The sequence below is a fragment of the Miniopterus natalensis genome, chromosome 2 (genome assembly GCF_054644295.1).
Source record: "Miniopterus natalensis isolate mMinNat1 chromosome 2, mMinNat1.hap1, whole genome shotgun sequence".
NCBI classification, from domain to species: Eukaryota; Metazoa; Chordata; class Mammalia; order Chiroptera; family Miniopteridae; genus Miniopterus; species Miniopterus natalensis.
In genome coordinates, this window is record NC_142082.1 from 34,915,146 (window position 1) to 34,931,414 (window position 16,269).

At 35.9% G+C, this 16,269-nt stretch overlaps 1 protein-coding gene across 2 annotated transcripts in view; it reads right to left on the minus strand.

The window, feature by feature from the left end:
* PCCA (propionyl-CoA carboxylase subunit alpha) overlaps positions 1–16,269 on the minus strand; it is a 336,620-nt gene that overhangs the window by 157,235 nt on the left and 163,116 nt on the right. For both annotated transcript variants that reach the window (XM_087814252.1, XM_087814253.1), the window contains 2 exons: positions 14,073–14,183; positions 9,536–9,644 (listed from right to left, as the gene is read on the minus strand). In XM_087814252.1, the coding sequence (XP_087670378.1) occupies positions 9,536–9,644; positions 14,073–14,183 (220 nt within the window). The remainder of the gene's footprint in view (positions 1–9,535; positions 9,645–14,072; positions 14,184–16,269) is intronic.

A 16,269-nucleotide genomic window follows, 5' to 3' on the forward strand; every position in this document is an offset into this window, starting at 1 on the left:
TCTTCTAATTGAAAACTTAATAAAGGGTAAACGAATTATAAATCTAAAACCTGGAAAGGACACATTTTTAATAGCAAGAAAAAAACACACAGATAATTGCATCTGTCAGGTAAAAGTCACTAAAAAATTGATTCTCCACTTTATCAGGAAGCCAGATGAGGAAAGAAAATACAATACAAATGTAGACACAACGACTGCTATTCAAGTGAATATAATTTCCCATTATGCTACTGTGACTAAAAGAGTTAAACTGATGACAGGCTCTGTAGCCAGTCAAGATACTTGATATGTTCTACAAAGTATGAGCTCAAAGTGGTGATTATACACTGACTCCATACACCCAGAGTAATCCTCCACAAAAGTGAATGCTTCACTTTTAAAACCTTTCAGGCTGAAATATTTCATTAGCATAACCGTAGCCCATAGTGAAGGTGTTCCTTTCCGAGTCTTTAACCTCTGCTCAAATACCGAGAGAAACTAGAAGGTTAAAGTCGAAACCAGAAAGTAAAAGTGTCTACCTCATGCAATTCAAATAGGAGCTGAGCTGAAAAAGATTTTGGGAATCATCCAATCCAACAGGGCCATTTCTCAGAGGAGGAAACTGGAGTCAAAAGTTGAAACATTTGCACAAAAGCCTGTCCTACCTTGATTCTCAGTAGTGGCACTGGGACCAAAATCCTGCCTCCTCGCATCTCACTTAGTGCTGGTTCCACTGCATTACATCAACCACTGTGAAATTTCAATGTCAGGTGAAGGAGCCAAAAGAACCAAATGATCTTATTTTCCTAGCCCAAATGACTAAACAGACAGAATGCAATAAAATAACCTATACAGAATTCTGGGTATCCAGATCACATCCAGAATAATATAATATATGAACCACCTAGAAATAAGAAAACAAAACTGCAAACTACCTAAGAATAAACAAGAAATGTACATTTACAATACGAACAATTATAAAGCTTTAATGACAGATGCAAAAAGAGACTTCAATAAACAGTCATATCATATTTTTTAAAAGCTTCAACATTTGAGCCCGGCCGGGCGTGGCTCAGCGGTTGAGCGTCGACCTGGGATCCAGGCGATCGGGGTTCGATTCCCGGTCAGGGCACATGCCCGGGTTGCGGGCTGCAGCCGATCAATGACTCTCTCATCATTGATGTTTCTATCTCTCTCTCTCTCCTTTCCTCTCTCTGAAATCAATCAAGATATACTAAAAAATAAATAAAAATAAAAGCTTCAACATTTGATATCAATTCTACACAAATTTACCATAACTTTAAGCCAATTCCACTATCAAAGTGCTTTCAAAGTTCAGCCAGAAGAGAAAATAAATTATTAACATAAGGATAGAATGACAAAACAGTGGAAATGAAAAGAAAAATCCAGAAATAGACCATAATATATTTAGAATTTTTCATAGGATGAACGTGACATTTAATAATCAATACAAAAAAGATAGATAAGTCAATAAATGGGATTGATTCTACTGTTAACTATATATAAAAAAGTAAAACTAGATCTCAATCACTTATCACCCTGCAAAATAAATTTGAAATATGAAATGCCAATGTAGTAAAGGAAAATTATAAAAAAGTGGAAATAGAATATATGTAAATTTGATATAATCATGTCTTTTTAAAAATAAAAACAAAATAAGAAACCAAAAAACAAAAAATGATTTAACTAAATAACATTAAAAACAACTCTAATGGTTTCTCATTTGCTGAATTATAAGACATGTCATTATTTACTTCACTGATAACTAGATCTCAATTTCTACTTTCTTGTCATATTTATAACAAACTGATATAAAAAAATAAAAAATGCAATTTCTTGTTTTTGATAGTTTTCTTTTTGCTTATCTATAAAGCATTTACTTGGTTTTGCATGATAATATATAATTCATTTTTTAATTTCTTTATAAAAATATTAGGTGAAAGAATTTGGTTATTAAACATAATTACATAGGATCAATTATTCTTACAAAACTCTATGAAACAGGACAGAATACATATTATTCCCATCATAGGTAAGCTTTGATATAATATACCTAAGGTCACTTTACTAATAAATGATAGAGTTATGACTACAATCCAGGCATCTAATTCTAAATTTTAGTCTTTTCTACTAACCCGCAGGATGTATTTATACAACATATGCACACCTACTTACACATGTGTGGTGTGTGCTCATGCGAGTCGCACAAGTGCGAAAGAGAGGGACAAGGAGGAGAGAGAAGAAAGGAAGGGAGGGCAGGGGGGAGAGAAGGGGGAGGGAAGGGAAGAGACAGGAGAGAAAAAGAACATGGGCTCGAGAGCAAGCACACACTCACTGTTACTGACTGCATGCCTGTGTGCCCCCAAATGCATATGTTGGAATACAGTGCCCAGTGTTATGGTGCTTGGGAAAGGGAGTCTGGGGAGTAACCGGGTGATGAGGGTGGAGCACTCATGACTGGTACCCTGATAAGAAGAGGCCAGAGGGTCAGCTTGCCCTCTGTCGCCATGAGAAGATATAAGAAATAGGGCCCTCACCACCCTGACCTTGCTGGTGCCCTGACCTTGCTGGTGCCCTGCTCTTGGAACTTCCCGCAACCCAGCCTGTGGTAATTTGTTACATGGCCCACACTGCCTAAGACACAAATATTTCTGTCTTGCCATCACTGGAGTTATAAAGAGATACTACTTTTTTGGGGGGGAGGGGTGGAGAGGTATGGTTGAAGTATTTATAAGTAAACTACCAAATCACACATAAATGAATTCCAAATGTATTAAAGAGTTAAATGTTAATGATTAAGGTGTTTAGGATTTTGAATATATCCTCTGGGGAATGGTGTAAAAGGCAAAGGAAGAAAGGAAAGGAAGCGGGCAAGCAAAAGGAGGCCAACAAATCTAATAATTTACTATATAACTGCAGTAAAAAATATTTTCATAAAACCAAGGAATCAATATTTACTTTCAAGCACCTTAAAACAGATGAAAACATACCACTGCCCACATTCACCTCAGCATGGCTTAACCCCCAGGGCCGACATCTAAAAGGGAGGAAAGGGCTTAGTCTCAGCACGTCCCCTGCCAAACTCTCACACCATGCAAATCCATGTAGGAATGCAAAAAAGCCCTGTGCTAGGGAAGAGGCTGGCCACTGGCCACTCTACCACCTGGAAAGCTGCCCTGGCCCTCCGAGAAGTGATAAATCAGTCAGATAGCTTAATAGAAAGGTTAAATCATGGAATCAGAAAGATCAACTGATACAGCATAAGAAAGGCTGGAGGGCAATTTGCATAGGTTCAAAAAACTACCAAAAGAAAGCAACATATGCAGAAATACTAATGAGGAAAGGAGGAAGTAGAGACATTTACAGAGGGCAGAGTGTCATTCTCACTAGTGTCTAAGAAGCTGGGGATGGCAGAGGTGGACTAGAGTAAAGCAAGGGGAGTAAAGCAAGGGGAGGGCCTAGCATTGAAAAGTCAATCCTGACTTGTGAACAACATTTGGACCTAAAGAAAACAGGCCTTTTTTGAGCAAAACAAAATAGAAGATTACTGAAAGGGACAAAATTATTTTCATTACTACTTTTCCTCCAATCATTATCAGTTAGTGAAACAAATTATTATACCAAACCACAATGCCAACAAAATAGTTTTAGCTTCAAGTAACATAAAGCAATTGCCTAACACAACTTTTAATAACGCCTTTCTGTCGATAAAAATGTTTAAGGATAATTATAAAGAAAAATAACTCCATGGTAAGTCAGCATACATTTATGTAAAACCTTAATTATGTTCACCAAATTTATTTAGTCATCGTAAGAAAAATTGCTATTGTTTCTGACATTAACATTTGTTTTCTAAAATGCACTGCTTTTGTTTCTGACATTAACTTTTTTTTCTAAAATGCACTGCTTTTATCTTTTTACTATCCAAATACCATGGGTACATACTATAATGTCTTTTTTCCAAGTCATAAATGATGAAAGCATAAAACCCATAGAGAAATTGGGAAAATAAAACCAGCAGCCAAAACAAGCAACACAAAGGAAGGGCTGCAGGCTACCGGGTTTGAAAGCATAAACATTACATGAGTATACCCATGACAGAGCAATATGTAGCCACACCTGGAGGCTGACACTAGACTCCATTCCCAAGCCAATAATGAAAACATGATTCTGAAGCCAAAAATGTGAAGATCCAACCACCTTACATCAGCTTAGCTGTCAGGGACCTCTTCTGTGAACAAGCAAAAATAACTTAAACTCACTTTGTCTACATGAGATTATACTTTGTCAAAAGACCTATAGATTTGCCTAGATGTTACAGGTCTCTGTTGCTGTGTGGAACCAATTTTACAATGAACTGGCCTACTAAATAAATAAGTTCAACAGAAAATAAACCAAAAATAAATAACCATTTGTTATATAGGTAACATGTGCACAATTATCTACACAGCTAAGCTTTGGCCTACACATTTTATTAGTATAATTTTTTGGAACTTCTAAAGTGTAATGAGCTCACTAGTAGTATCAAAGGAGGATGATTCTGGGATGATGGTGGAGAAGGAAGCATCAGGAATCTGTCATCCCAACTTGACAGCAATTGCATTAGCAGAATCTGTCTCTGTAAGTATTTTGGAACTGTGGAATCCAGTTGAAGACTTGCAACTTTCAAGGGAAGACATGGATGGTAAATTGTAGTCAATGTCAGCTTGTAACACAGTAGCAGCTACCCATATCCCCATCCCCAGATACCTCACAGACAGCTGTACACTTATTCCTGAGGCTGTCTACACACAGCTTGTGGAAGCTACAATGGGCAAAAAAGTCCATGCCCTCTAAATATTTGGGATCTGGGCTCTGATTGCTGACAGCTGCTTCTAATCACAGAGGCAAAGAAAAAAGAGGTGAGCAACCATTGTTATTGTACCCCACCCCCTCTGGCTGAAGGGACTTATATGGGATTTAAAGTGCCAATGCCCCTTTTTCCCCCTCCTTCATTTTTTGTTTTTTCCCCTTTCAGGAGACCAACATTAAATACTAAGACATTCAAAAACAACTGTATATATGAGGCAAGTCAGAAAGTGACAACATGCCCAGGGAAAGGCTCAGAAAAGACCTGAGATCTTATGTTTACACTTCAGGCTGAACCTTGGCATACGGATAGCCTACAACAGTCAAATAAACAAAACTATAACACAAAACAGTAAACTCTGAGGAAGAAGAAGCTGATTTCCACAACCACTACATTACCAGATTCAAATATCCAGTGATAAAACAAAAAAGGTTACAAGTGATACAAAGAAATGGGAAAGTAATGTCCTACTCAAAATCAAGAGAAATACTTTCCAGAAAAAGACCAAGTGGGAGATATACCTAACAAAAACTTTAAAACCACTGTCTAATGGTTTTAAATGCTCAACGAACTAACGGAAGATACGAAGTCAAGAAAACAATATAAAAATATTACTAAAGAGATAGAAAACCTAAAAGAAATTTTTAAAATCCTGGAGCTGAAAAGTACAATTAAACTGAAAAACTAACTAGAGAGATTCAAAGGCAGAATTGAGCAGGCAGAAGAGATAATCAGCCAACTTGAAGAAAAGACAATAGAAATTATCAAGTCTGAACAACAGAAATAAGAAAGATTGAAGAAAAGTGAACAGATCTTTGTGTGATACCATCAAGCAGATCAACATGTGCATTGTGAGAGTCCTAGAAGGAGAGAGAAAAAAAGCCAGAGAGAATATTGGGAGAACTAATGGATGAAAAGATCCCAAATTTGATGACAGACATGAATATAAACATCCAAAAGCTCAATGATCTCCAAGTATGATGAACTCAAAGACCCACACCAAGACACATTATAATCAAACTTTCAAAAGACAAAGACAAAGAAAAAGCCTTGCAAGTAGCAAGAGAGAAGTGAATCAACACATACAAGAAATTCTCAATAAGATTATCAGCCGATATGCAGACTGGTACAGCCCCTATGGAAAACAGTATGGAGCTTCCTCAAAAAATTAAATATGGAACTGCCTTTTGAACCAGTGGTCTCACTTAGGAAAATATCCTAAGAAACCAAAAACACCAATCAGAAAGAAGTTATGCACTCCTATGTTCATAACAGTGCAATTTACAGTAGCTAAGATCTGGAAACAGCCCAAGTGCCCATCAGTAGATGAGTGGATATAAAAGCTGTGGTACATTTACGCCATGGAATACTATGCACCTGTAAAAAGGAAGGATCTCTTATCCTTTGGGGCAGCATAGATGAAACTGGAGAGTATTATGCTAAGTGAAATAAGCCAGTCAGAGAAAGACAAGCATCAAATGATCTCACTCATTTGTGGAATATAATGAACAAAATAAACTGAAGAACAAAATAGATCCAGAGACATAGAAGCAAGGAACAGGCTGACAAATCTCAGGGGGAAGGCAGGGGTGGGGAGTGGATGGGGAGAGATTAATCAAAGAACTTATATGCAGAGATACATAACCTGTGGACACAGACAATTGTATAGGGATGGCCTGGGGGTGGGGTGGATATGGGGTGGAGGGAATTAATGGGAGGGAAGGAGGAACATCTGTAATACCTTCAACAATAAAGATAAATTTTTAAAAAGAGATTCTGAGCAGATTTCTCATTAGGAACTTTGGAGGCCAGAGGCAGTGGGCTGATATAGTCAAAGTGCTAAAAGAAAAAAAACTTGTCGACCAAGAATCCTAAATCAAGCAAAACTGTCCTTCAAAAGTAAAGAATTAAGACATTCCCAGATAACAAAGGCTCAGGAAGTGTGTAACCAAGAGATCTGCCCTGCAAGAACTGCTAAAGAGAATTCTGCAGGTTAAAATGAAAGGACACTAGACAATATTAAGAAGCCACATGAAAAAAATAAATATCTCAAGAAGGACAAATACATGGACAGTTATAAAAACAAGTAACAACAGCATCTACCTCTACTTTTTGTTCTCCACATGATTTAAGGGACTAATAGATTTAAAAAAACATTAGACTAAAAGCTAGTATTACTGTGACTTTGTTTTGAAACTATGTTTTGTTTTCTAAATAATTTAAGAGACTAAAGCACTTAAAATAACTACTGGGTTATGGTTTGGGGCACGGACTATATAAAGATGTAATTCTGTGACATCAAAATCCACACCAGGCAACCACTGATCTGTCTTTACACTTTTGCCTTTCCTAGAAATTTCAAATAAATGAAATCATATATAGTCTTCTTTAGTTCATTTCTTTCTCTTAGCATGATTTTCTTTTTAGATTTATGTATGTTGACGCATGTATAACATACCTCATTCTTTTTTATTGCTAAGTAGTATTCTATTGCATGGATATACCACTTTTATTATCCACCCACCACTTAATATACATTATTCTAATGGTGTGTGGTAGTATAGCATTGGGATTTTAACTGGTATTTATCAGCTGGATGTTGGACATCTTTTCATGAACTTATTTACCATTGATATAACTTTTTGATAAAGAGTCTATGCCAATTTTTTTAAATTGGGTTGTTTGGCTTATCTTTGAGTTGTAAGATTTACATATTAGAGAGTCAAGTCCCTTATTAGACATCTCTAAATACATTCTGCCATCTGCTATCGTTTATAATTTTCTTGATGGTGTCTTTTGAAGGGGAAATGTTTATTTTGCACATGTTTTAAATTTATGTTTAATAAAAATTAAAAATATGCCTCCAAAGACTAGTGAATAAAGAGAAGATACCGTCACAACAAAACATTAAGTTAAAAAAAAGAATTCAAACTATATTTTCAGTATGATTCTAATTATATAAGGTATACTATATGTACATACATACACACACACACACACACATACTTCATACCCATGGTAAGTCAGCACTCTCTAAAAAGAATGTGAGCCCTGGATGGGTAGCTCAGTTGGTTGCAGCATCGTCCCGTTCACCAAAAAGGTTGCAGATTCGATTCCCAGTCAGGGCACATATCTAGACTGTGGGTTTGATCCCAGGTTGGGGGACTTACAGGAGGCAACTGATCAATGCTTCTCTCTCTCTCTCTCTCTTCTCCAAAAATCAATAAAAACATATCCTCGAGTGAAGAGGGCTAAAAAAAAAAACCAAAAACCTGAATACATTTCTTAAATATCAAAACAGTTCATTAGTTATACTCAGAATTTCTAATAATCAAGGTACAAACAACATCTGAAGGTTTTGGTTTTAAAACAAAACCTTGGATGTCTCCTACACACACACCCCTCCAAAACAGCCCTGTCCAACAGAGCTTGATGGACATAGAACTGCAACATTGGAAAAGTTGTGTCCAATGCAACAACAGCTAACCACAATACAGCAATGGCTATGGAGTACTGGAAATAGAAATGTGGCTAGTAACTACCTTGATATTGACACTGAAATGTGACTGAGAAATTAAGTTTTTAATTTAATTTTAATTCAAATAGGCACACATGGCTAGTGGCTACCACACTGGGTAGCACAACTAGGAGGGAAAACTCAACCAGATTCATGTCTTTATTGACAATTTTCTTCTTCTTTGCAGTCATTTAGTAATTTACTGATATTCTATATTATCTTATTTCTCCCTAGATAGCTATTGATTCACAACTTTAAAAAATTTTTTCAAGCTTCCTCTTTCTCTTCAGAATGAGAACAGATGAAGAATACGTTACTCCAAGATTTAATGAGCAAAATCACATTAGTCATTAATATATAGCCTAAACTCAGTTTAGTTTTTCTTCTACCTAATTCTTCAGGGGTAATCTGAATTTCTGAACTGTGATCTTCAGAGCTGCTTTGTCACCTGCTATCTTTTTTTCTTTATATCTTTGTTCTTCATCTTGCAGAAAAGCAAAAGGAAAGGAAAAGAAGCTGAAGTAATACAATTTTATCAACAGCATCACTTTAGCAAATATACATACTTGCTAAAGGAGGATTTCCCTAGCAAGAACACAGACATTCATAATAAGTAATTCTGTCAGGAGCATTAATACACAATGATTCTGTTTTATTTGCCTTTGGATAAAGTAGGTTCTCTCCTTTCACTCATGTCTCTAGGAAGCTAAAGGGTATACTTAGGGATCACAAATAACTAACTCAACCTGGTGTTAACTCTATCTTGTATCTTATGAGTTTCATGTATATATTTTTGAAACTGCTAAGATTCATTCCTAAATTTTAGTACTATAACACTTCTCAAAACTTTTTTCAAGATTAACAAATAAAAATAATACAAATTACTTGAACAGTCTTCCTGTAAGTTTTCAGAGTATCTTCTTACCTCTAATAATGTCCAAATTAAAGGTACAAACATCCTTTTTTTCTTTTTGAATTAAAAAAAATTCATTTGAACAGAGTAGAAGCAATACGATTTTTAAGCAGTGTGACTTTATTATACTTCTCCAAACACTCATAAAAACTCCTGGAACTGAGATCAGTTAGGTCTTTTATTAGTAATTTCCTACGTAGATTAGATAATCAATAGTTTTCTGTTCATGTGTTCTGTTTTAAATGATCTAGCATACCTTGCATTTTCATGGTCCTGAAAATGTTGTGCTCTTAGTTGGGATGCCACGAACAATGATGATGCTATTGCCAATAACTGGTTTCTCTCATTCTCTGTTAACTTGTGTCCTAAGGGAAATCAATCAATCAATTGGCCGATCAGATACACACATAATGTCAACACCTATGCATCTATCTTTTAGAATTATGAGTCATTCATAATTCTATCAAGTATGCTATCAAGCATCTATTATGGAGCTTGTGTTGTACGACACCAGAGCCTGCAGGAGGAATGGGAGGAGCAAGATTGTCCAAATGAGAAAAAAAAACTGCTCATTTGGAAGTTTATAGTCTAATTTCTGGGAGAGAAAAAAAGATATTATGCAAGCACAGAAGGAAACAATTACAAATAAAAACCATACTCAGCTATCTAGGAAAAATGTAAGGCTCCTTGCCCCAATTTCACTTCTAGGGAAAGATAAAGTGGAAAAGGAGTGTTGTTGGTAAAGCGCACTGGTGAGGCCAGCTTCGCAGTGGGAAGGGTTAAAGGAAAATAAAGGTGTGACACTCCTGCATGCCTTCAGGGTTTGAATCCCAGTCAACCAGCCAGCCCTCTCTCCCTCTTTAACTCCTACTGTAATATAGTGAACCTGGGGACAGTGGTCTAGCCTTAACAGAGTGTAGGAAGGCTCCCTGGTCTGGCTGAGTCTTGTGCAGCAGGGAAGTCTGCTGTTTGCAGTAAATCCTCAAGAACTGTGTGGGTAAAGGCAGGATTCAGTCCTACAGAGTCTGCAGGCTAAAATGTCCCATTAAGAGCTGTAATTTCTAGCACTACTCATTTACCACAGTGCCATACACAGGTAATAGGGTATTGAATGGTACAGTATGGGCAATTTGAATGCTGGACCACCAGCAAGAAGATGCTACTTTGTAAAATTCCAAAGGAAAAAAGCAATCAGATAGTTACTTAAACTAATTTGAAAGAAATAAGGCAATTTGAATGTTATGTTTAAAAAAATCATTTAAAATGGAAATGACTAAAAATATTCATAATTGGAGATACTTTCCAGATCTGCAACACAGTTTTCTATGGGGAGGTGCTTCATGAAACTGAAGGGAAGGGAAAGCCCCAGTAACGTCCTAGAATGCAGCATCTGCCTATTTCCTTATTGTATGTACTTTCTCCAAGGCCAATTTCAAATTACCTACATTATATCAGAGGGTGGATTAGGAGGAAATGTGCACAGTGGCTCTCCCAAGGCGTCTGGTGGCCCTAGAGCCTATGGAATAGAGTCCTTGGAAAGGCATTTCAACAGTCTAAATGCTACCTTGTCCTTGAAGCCAGCTTTGGTTCCCTAAATGAGAACTGGTTTCTTTTTTCTCTGCTCTCAAGATACTTTGCTTATATCGTTACTTAGCACTTATTTTACTCTGTCCTGTAATTAGTTCTTTGCATGTTTATTTCTTTTGCGATGTAGGCTCTTCAAGAGCACGAAAAATATATTATTCATCTTTTAATTTCTTCTAGAGCCTACATCTATTATTTGTTGAATGATTCTAATGACTGAAGTTTTAAAGGCCACAATTCAGTCCATCTATCACAGTACCACTCTTAAAGGTAAAGAACTATTTGACTAAATTCGGGGGGGGGGGGGGGGGGGAGAAGTATAATTAATGGTGTTCTTCTATTAAATCAAATTTCTATAAAAATTCTGCAACTTTTCAGAAGAGAAGGATGATTTTGATCATTTCTTTTGATGAGGCTGGTGACAGCAGTGTAGTGATGCAGCAGAGAAATAAGTCTGAAATGTTCATTATAGGCTAGCTAAAACTGCAGGTCTTCAAATACCTTCCTTCTCATTTTCCCTTTATTTCAGGATCAAAACACCTTCATCCCCATTTTCCATTTATTTTTTTGAATCAAAGGAAAATACCTTTGTAACATTAGAATCTAATAAATTGACATGAAGAACAAATTCTTGTGCATCCTGTTTTTTAAATTTAGGCACAATCATTACAAACTTCAATCTAAGAACCTTTAGTAACACTGTCCTAGTCTACAAATAAACTTGGGATAATAAACATATATAATAAAAAATTTCTATGCAGCTATAAAAACAGGCACTTGCCTATGCCTAGTGCCCAGGATGGCTAGACAGATGGGAAGCAGGTGGGTAATCCCAAAGGGGACAGTGACCCAGCCCCAAGCACATGGAGAAAACCCTGGGCTGACTTCAGTTGCCACTTCCTGCTGCTCTTTCAGGCACATACATCAAACAATCCAAATGACACGGTTTAATACAGCTAAGATCTGCTCAACAGAATAATGGGGGAAAGAGACAGAATAACCTGAAGATAAAGAATGAGAGATAGCAGTCATTCAGAGAAGAAAGAACAGACGTGAAAATAATATGAGGAAATAAGAGGGAGACCTGAAGAATGGCAAATATAGGTGTGAACTTTGACGTCCTTACAGGTAATATGATAACATATAGCATGCTCTGAAAACTTTTGTGATTTATGACTTTGAATCCTAGCACAACTGAATGAGTACTAAAAGAAAAGCTGAAAGCTCTGAATTCAATTTCTGGCTTTATCATATTACTGGTTTTTTAGCCTTAATCTCTCTGTGCTTTGTGTCCTCAAATGTAAAATTTGCTACAGGCCATTGTAATAACTTATAAGAAATTAAAAATTGTGTTCCTATCTCGCATAAGCATAATAAACAGAATTATAGTGTCAGTGCTGATAATTTCCAACCAAAAAGAGCAAGGTAACATATTAATTTTATCACAGAAAATTGCAATATTAGGTGCTAGGTAAATATCTCTTGAGAATTTGGAACATTACTACTAAATGTACAGCACATAGTAATCAAACCCAATTAAAAATTTTAAATCCATTTCTTTCTCTATGGTAATGGCATATGATGTCATATGTGCATATATATGTGTGTAAATATTTAGACACATATGTAAAAAATGTGTGCGTGTATATATAAGGACCCATGCACACATACAATATGTTTGTTCCAAAGGTACTGTATCCTCTGGCTACTGTTTCATGTCATATCACCTTCATGGATGCACTAGCCAGGAAGACACAAAACGATCTGCAAATCCTGAATGAACCAAGAATCTGTGTAGTTGCTAGGGATACAATAAAAAGCTAACATAAGTGGTTCCTGGCTTCATGAAAACAAAAGATATTAATGAAATAATCACAAGTAAAAAACTGCAATCACATTAAGATTGTATTCTATATTTATAAAAATGTAGAAGTTCAGGATAAAGGGCCTGATTATTCATGAGTCTTATTTAAGTTCACAAATAAAAAACATGCCCCATTTCCCTTGACACTAACGGTAAAACCCTGTAACACTGAAGTTTAAAAAGGACAATAAAATCAATAATCACCATTTAGTCATATGAAAGTTGTGTACCGTAAATTCTGAGGTAAGAAACTGCTTTGTAAATACATTCAATAGTTCAACTACGTGAAGCTGACCTGAATCTATATACACTCTCTAAAATGACTGAGACATTTTATCTAGTAAAAGACTTTAAACGGATATAAAGAATACTTGATATGGTGAGAGAATATCTAATCTTTGTATATCCCCAAGTTCATTAGAAATATATGTAGCCCAGCCGGGCATGGCTCAGTGGTTGAGCATCAACCTAGGATCCAGGTGATAGGGGTTCGATTCGCAGTCAGGACACGTGCCCAGGTTGTGAGCTAGGCAGCCGATCAATGACTCTCTCATCACTGATGTTTCTATCTCTCTCTCTCCCCCTCCCTTCCTCTCTCTGAAATCAATAAAGATATAGTTTTTAAAAAAAGAAGAAAAAAAAGAAAGAAATATATGTAGATGCTTCTGGCTTTAATCTATATAACATTTCTATTAAGTCTCATGTAAGTCTTGTTGGTTTCTTAGTATCACATTAACTATGTTTTCAATGCTCCCTAAAGGGTTTTCTCTCTCACTTGATGAGCATTTTTTCTACTACTTAGAAACACTCAACTGATACCTTTGCAGTACTAAATTTCACAGCCCACTCATTATTTTACTCAAAACCAATTTTTCAGAATATAAACCACCATCTTCTTAGACATTTTCATTATTTTCATTAAAAGAAACAGCATCTGGTATTCTGGAACTTTCAGTGCTAATTTTCACACACATAGTTTTAATTATTAAAGAAGAGTTTCTGCATATACCCATACCAGCAGGGAATATAAATCTGATTTGACTTTCAGAAATCAGAAACCAGAAACCAGGTAAGCTAATACTCTACCTATATGTTTTGCTTCAAAATTGAACTAGCACAACATTCCACACAGTTTAATTCTTCACTCAACAAAATTACAGATTACACATGCATAAATTACTCATGAATACTCAAAATCATAACTGTCAATAGTCTAGGATACTCTAATCTTAACAAATCAAGTATAAGCCAAATGCCTTAATTTCAAAATAGAAAACAGTATACATTAGAATAAGTACAAAAAATAATAACTTTAATGAACTAAAATACTTCAATGCATACAAACCTTTAAAGCCATCGGGATATACATCAGAAAGAAATTTAGTGTTGATGTCTCCTTTTATAAAGCGTGAGTTGATTATCACCTCTCGAAGTAATGCAATGTTATGTATAACACCTAAAAATAAAAAGATCATCAGATTGAACTGGAGAACAATAAATCAGTTAAAAATCTAATTCTTATTATCAGAAGAAATTTATCACCACTTTCCTAGCAAGAACTAGGCAAGATTCCTCACTCCTTCACTTCAAGTATCAACAACAAAAAAGATCTGAACTTGAAGTAGCAATAAAACTCTAAATATAAATTTAAGAAGCTGGTGATTGCTGAGTCAATTCAATGGGGAAATAAATGTCTTTTCAATAGAGGGTAGAATGAGATATTCATTTGGGGGGGGGAGGGAGAAAATGAGCCTTAACCCTAACTTACACCATACACAAAAATTAACTCAAGTTGAATCACAAACCTAAATGTAAAACCTAAAAGTGTAAAACATACTAGAAGAAAATACTGTATAGGAGAAAAATCTGATACCATGAGGCAGGTAACAGATTCTTAGTACACAAAAACCATAAATCATGAAAATATTGACAGCTTGTATTTCATCAAAATTTAAAAGTCTGTTCTTCAAAGGATATAGTTAAAAAAATAAAATGGCAAGCCACAGGCAAATAAAATATTCATAACACATATATCAGGCAAAAAACTTATATAAAGAATGCTTAAAATACAATAACTTGACAGGCGAACAAGTAAAAATAAATGCAAAGATCTAAACAGACATTTCACAAAAGATATACAAATGGCCAGTGAGCACAAGAAAAGATGTTCAACATCATTATTACCAAAGAAATACAAGATGCCACCAAACACTAATTTAGGTGGCTAAAGGTTAAGAGATAGATAATACCAAGCGATGGTGAGGACGTGCAACAAATATTTGTCACACCCTGGGGCGGAAATATAAATCGCTACATCCACTTTGGAACTATTTAGAAGCTTCTTAAAAAGTTAAACATTTACTCACCATATGATTCAGACCATTCACTCTCAAATATTTAGCCAACTTAAAATAAAACCATATGCTTATACAAACACTTATGCACAAAGGTTAACGGCTTTATTTACAATAGTCAAAAACGAAATTATCTAAATGTCCATCAATAGGTAAATGAATTTTTAAAATGTGGTTTGCCCATATAATGGAATTCTACACAGCAACAAAAAGAAAGGAATCACTAATACGTACAAAGATGAATCTCAAAATTATTATGCTGAATTAAAGAAGACCAACAATAATGCGTACTGTATGAGCTCATTAATATAAAATTTTAGAAAATGCCAAACAGCTTACAGTGAAAGAGATCATGTGGTTGCCCTGGGACAGGGTGGGAGAGAAGGTGAATTGTAAAGGCCAGGAGGAAACTTTTGGAGGGGAAAGAAATGTTCACTACCTGGACTGTGGTGATGATTTCATAGGTATATAGATGAGAAGTTTATTATATATCAGGGGAAGGGGGAGAGGGGAAGGGGGAGAGGAGAAAGGAGGAGGAGGAGGAGGAGGAGGAGGAGGAAAGCTTCTGATCCAGTCGGGAAAACTAAGCCTAGTACACAATGTCTACTACAAAGGAAGTTCAAACAGGAAACTGCCACAGAGGGACACGAGTGACATCGGGAGAGCTCTATGACACAGAGAGACCTTATGAAGGGAGTACTTGATCTTGGTCATGTAGATTACAAAGATATCAAGTAGGAATAAAATGCAGTGTAAAGAGGCATTTCAAATCCAGGGAAAGCAGACTCGCATAAGAAGAGCAGGGCAACTGAAGGGAAGAGGTGAAGGTGAAGCAAAAGAGGGAGGTTTATTCATTCCTTCCAACTTCTTTAGCCCACTTCTGTATAGTTCAATCTGCACCATTATGCTGTGAAACAAACCTACAAAGACTGATTCTTATCTTGCTATTCAAGTCTTATAGAACCCTCACTTTTACAGTTATCAAGTAAGCAAAGAATCTCAAGTTTAAGTACCAAGCCTACCTCTCACCTTGGGTAAGCTATGTAGGCTCCCAAAGTTTTAGTAACCTCATTTGTAAAATGGTGATAATCATTGAACCTATTTCATATGATTGTCATGAGCTACAAATGGGATAATGCTGAATGCAACGCCTACCACTCAAGAAGGTACATTACTATCATTGTGCTC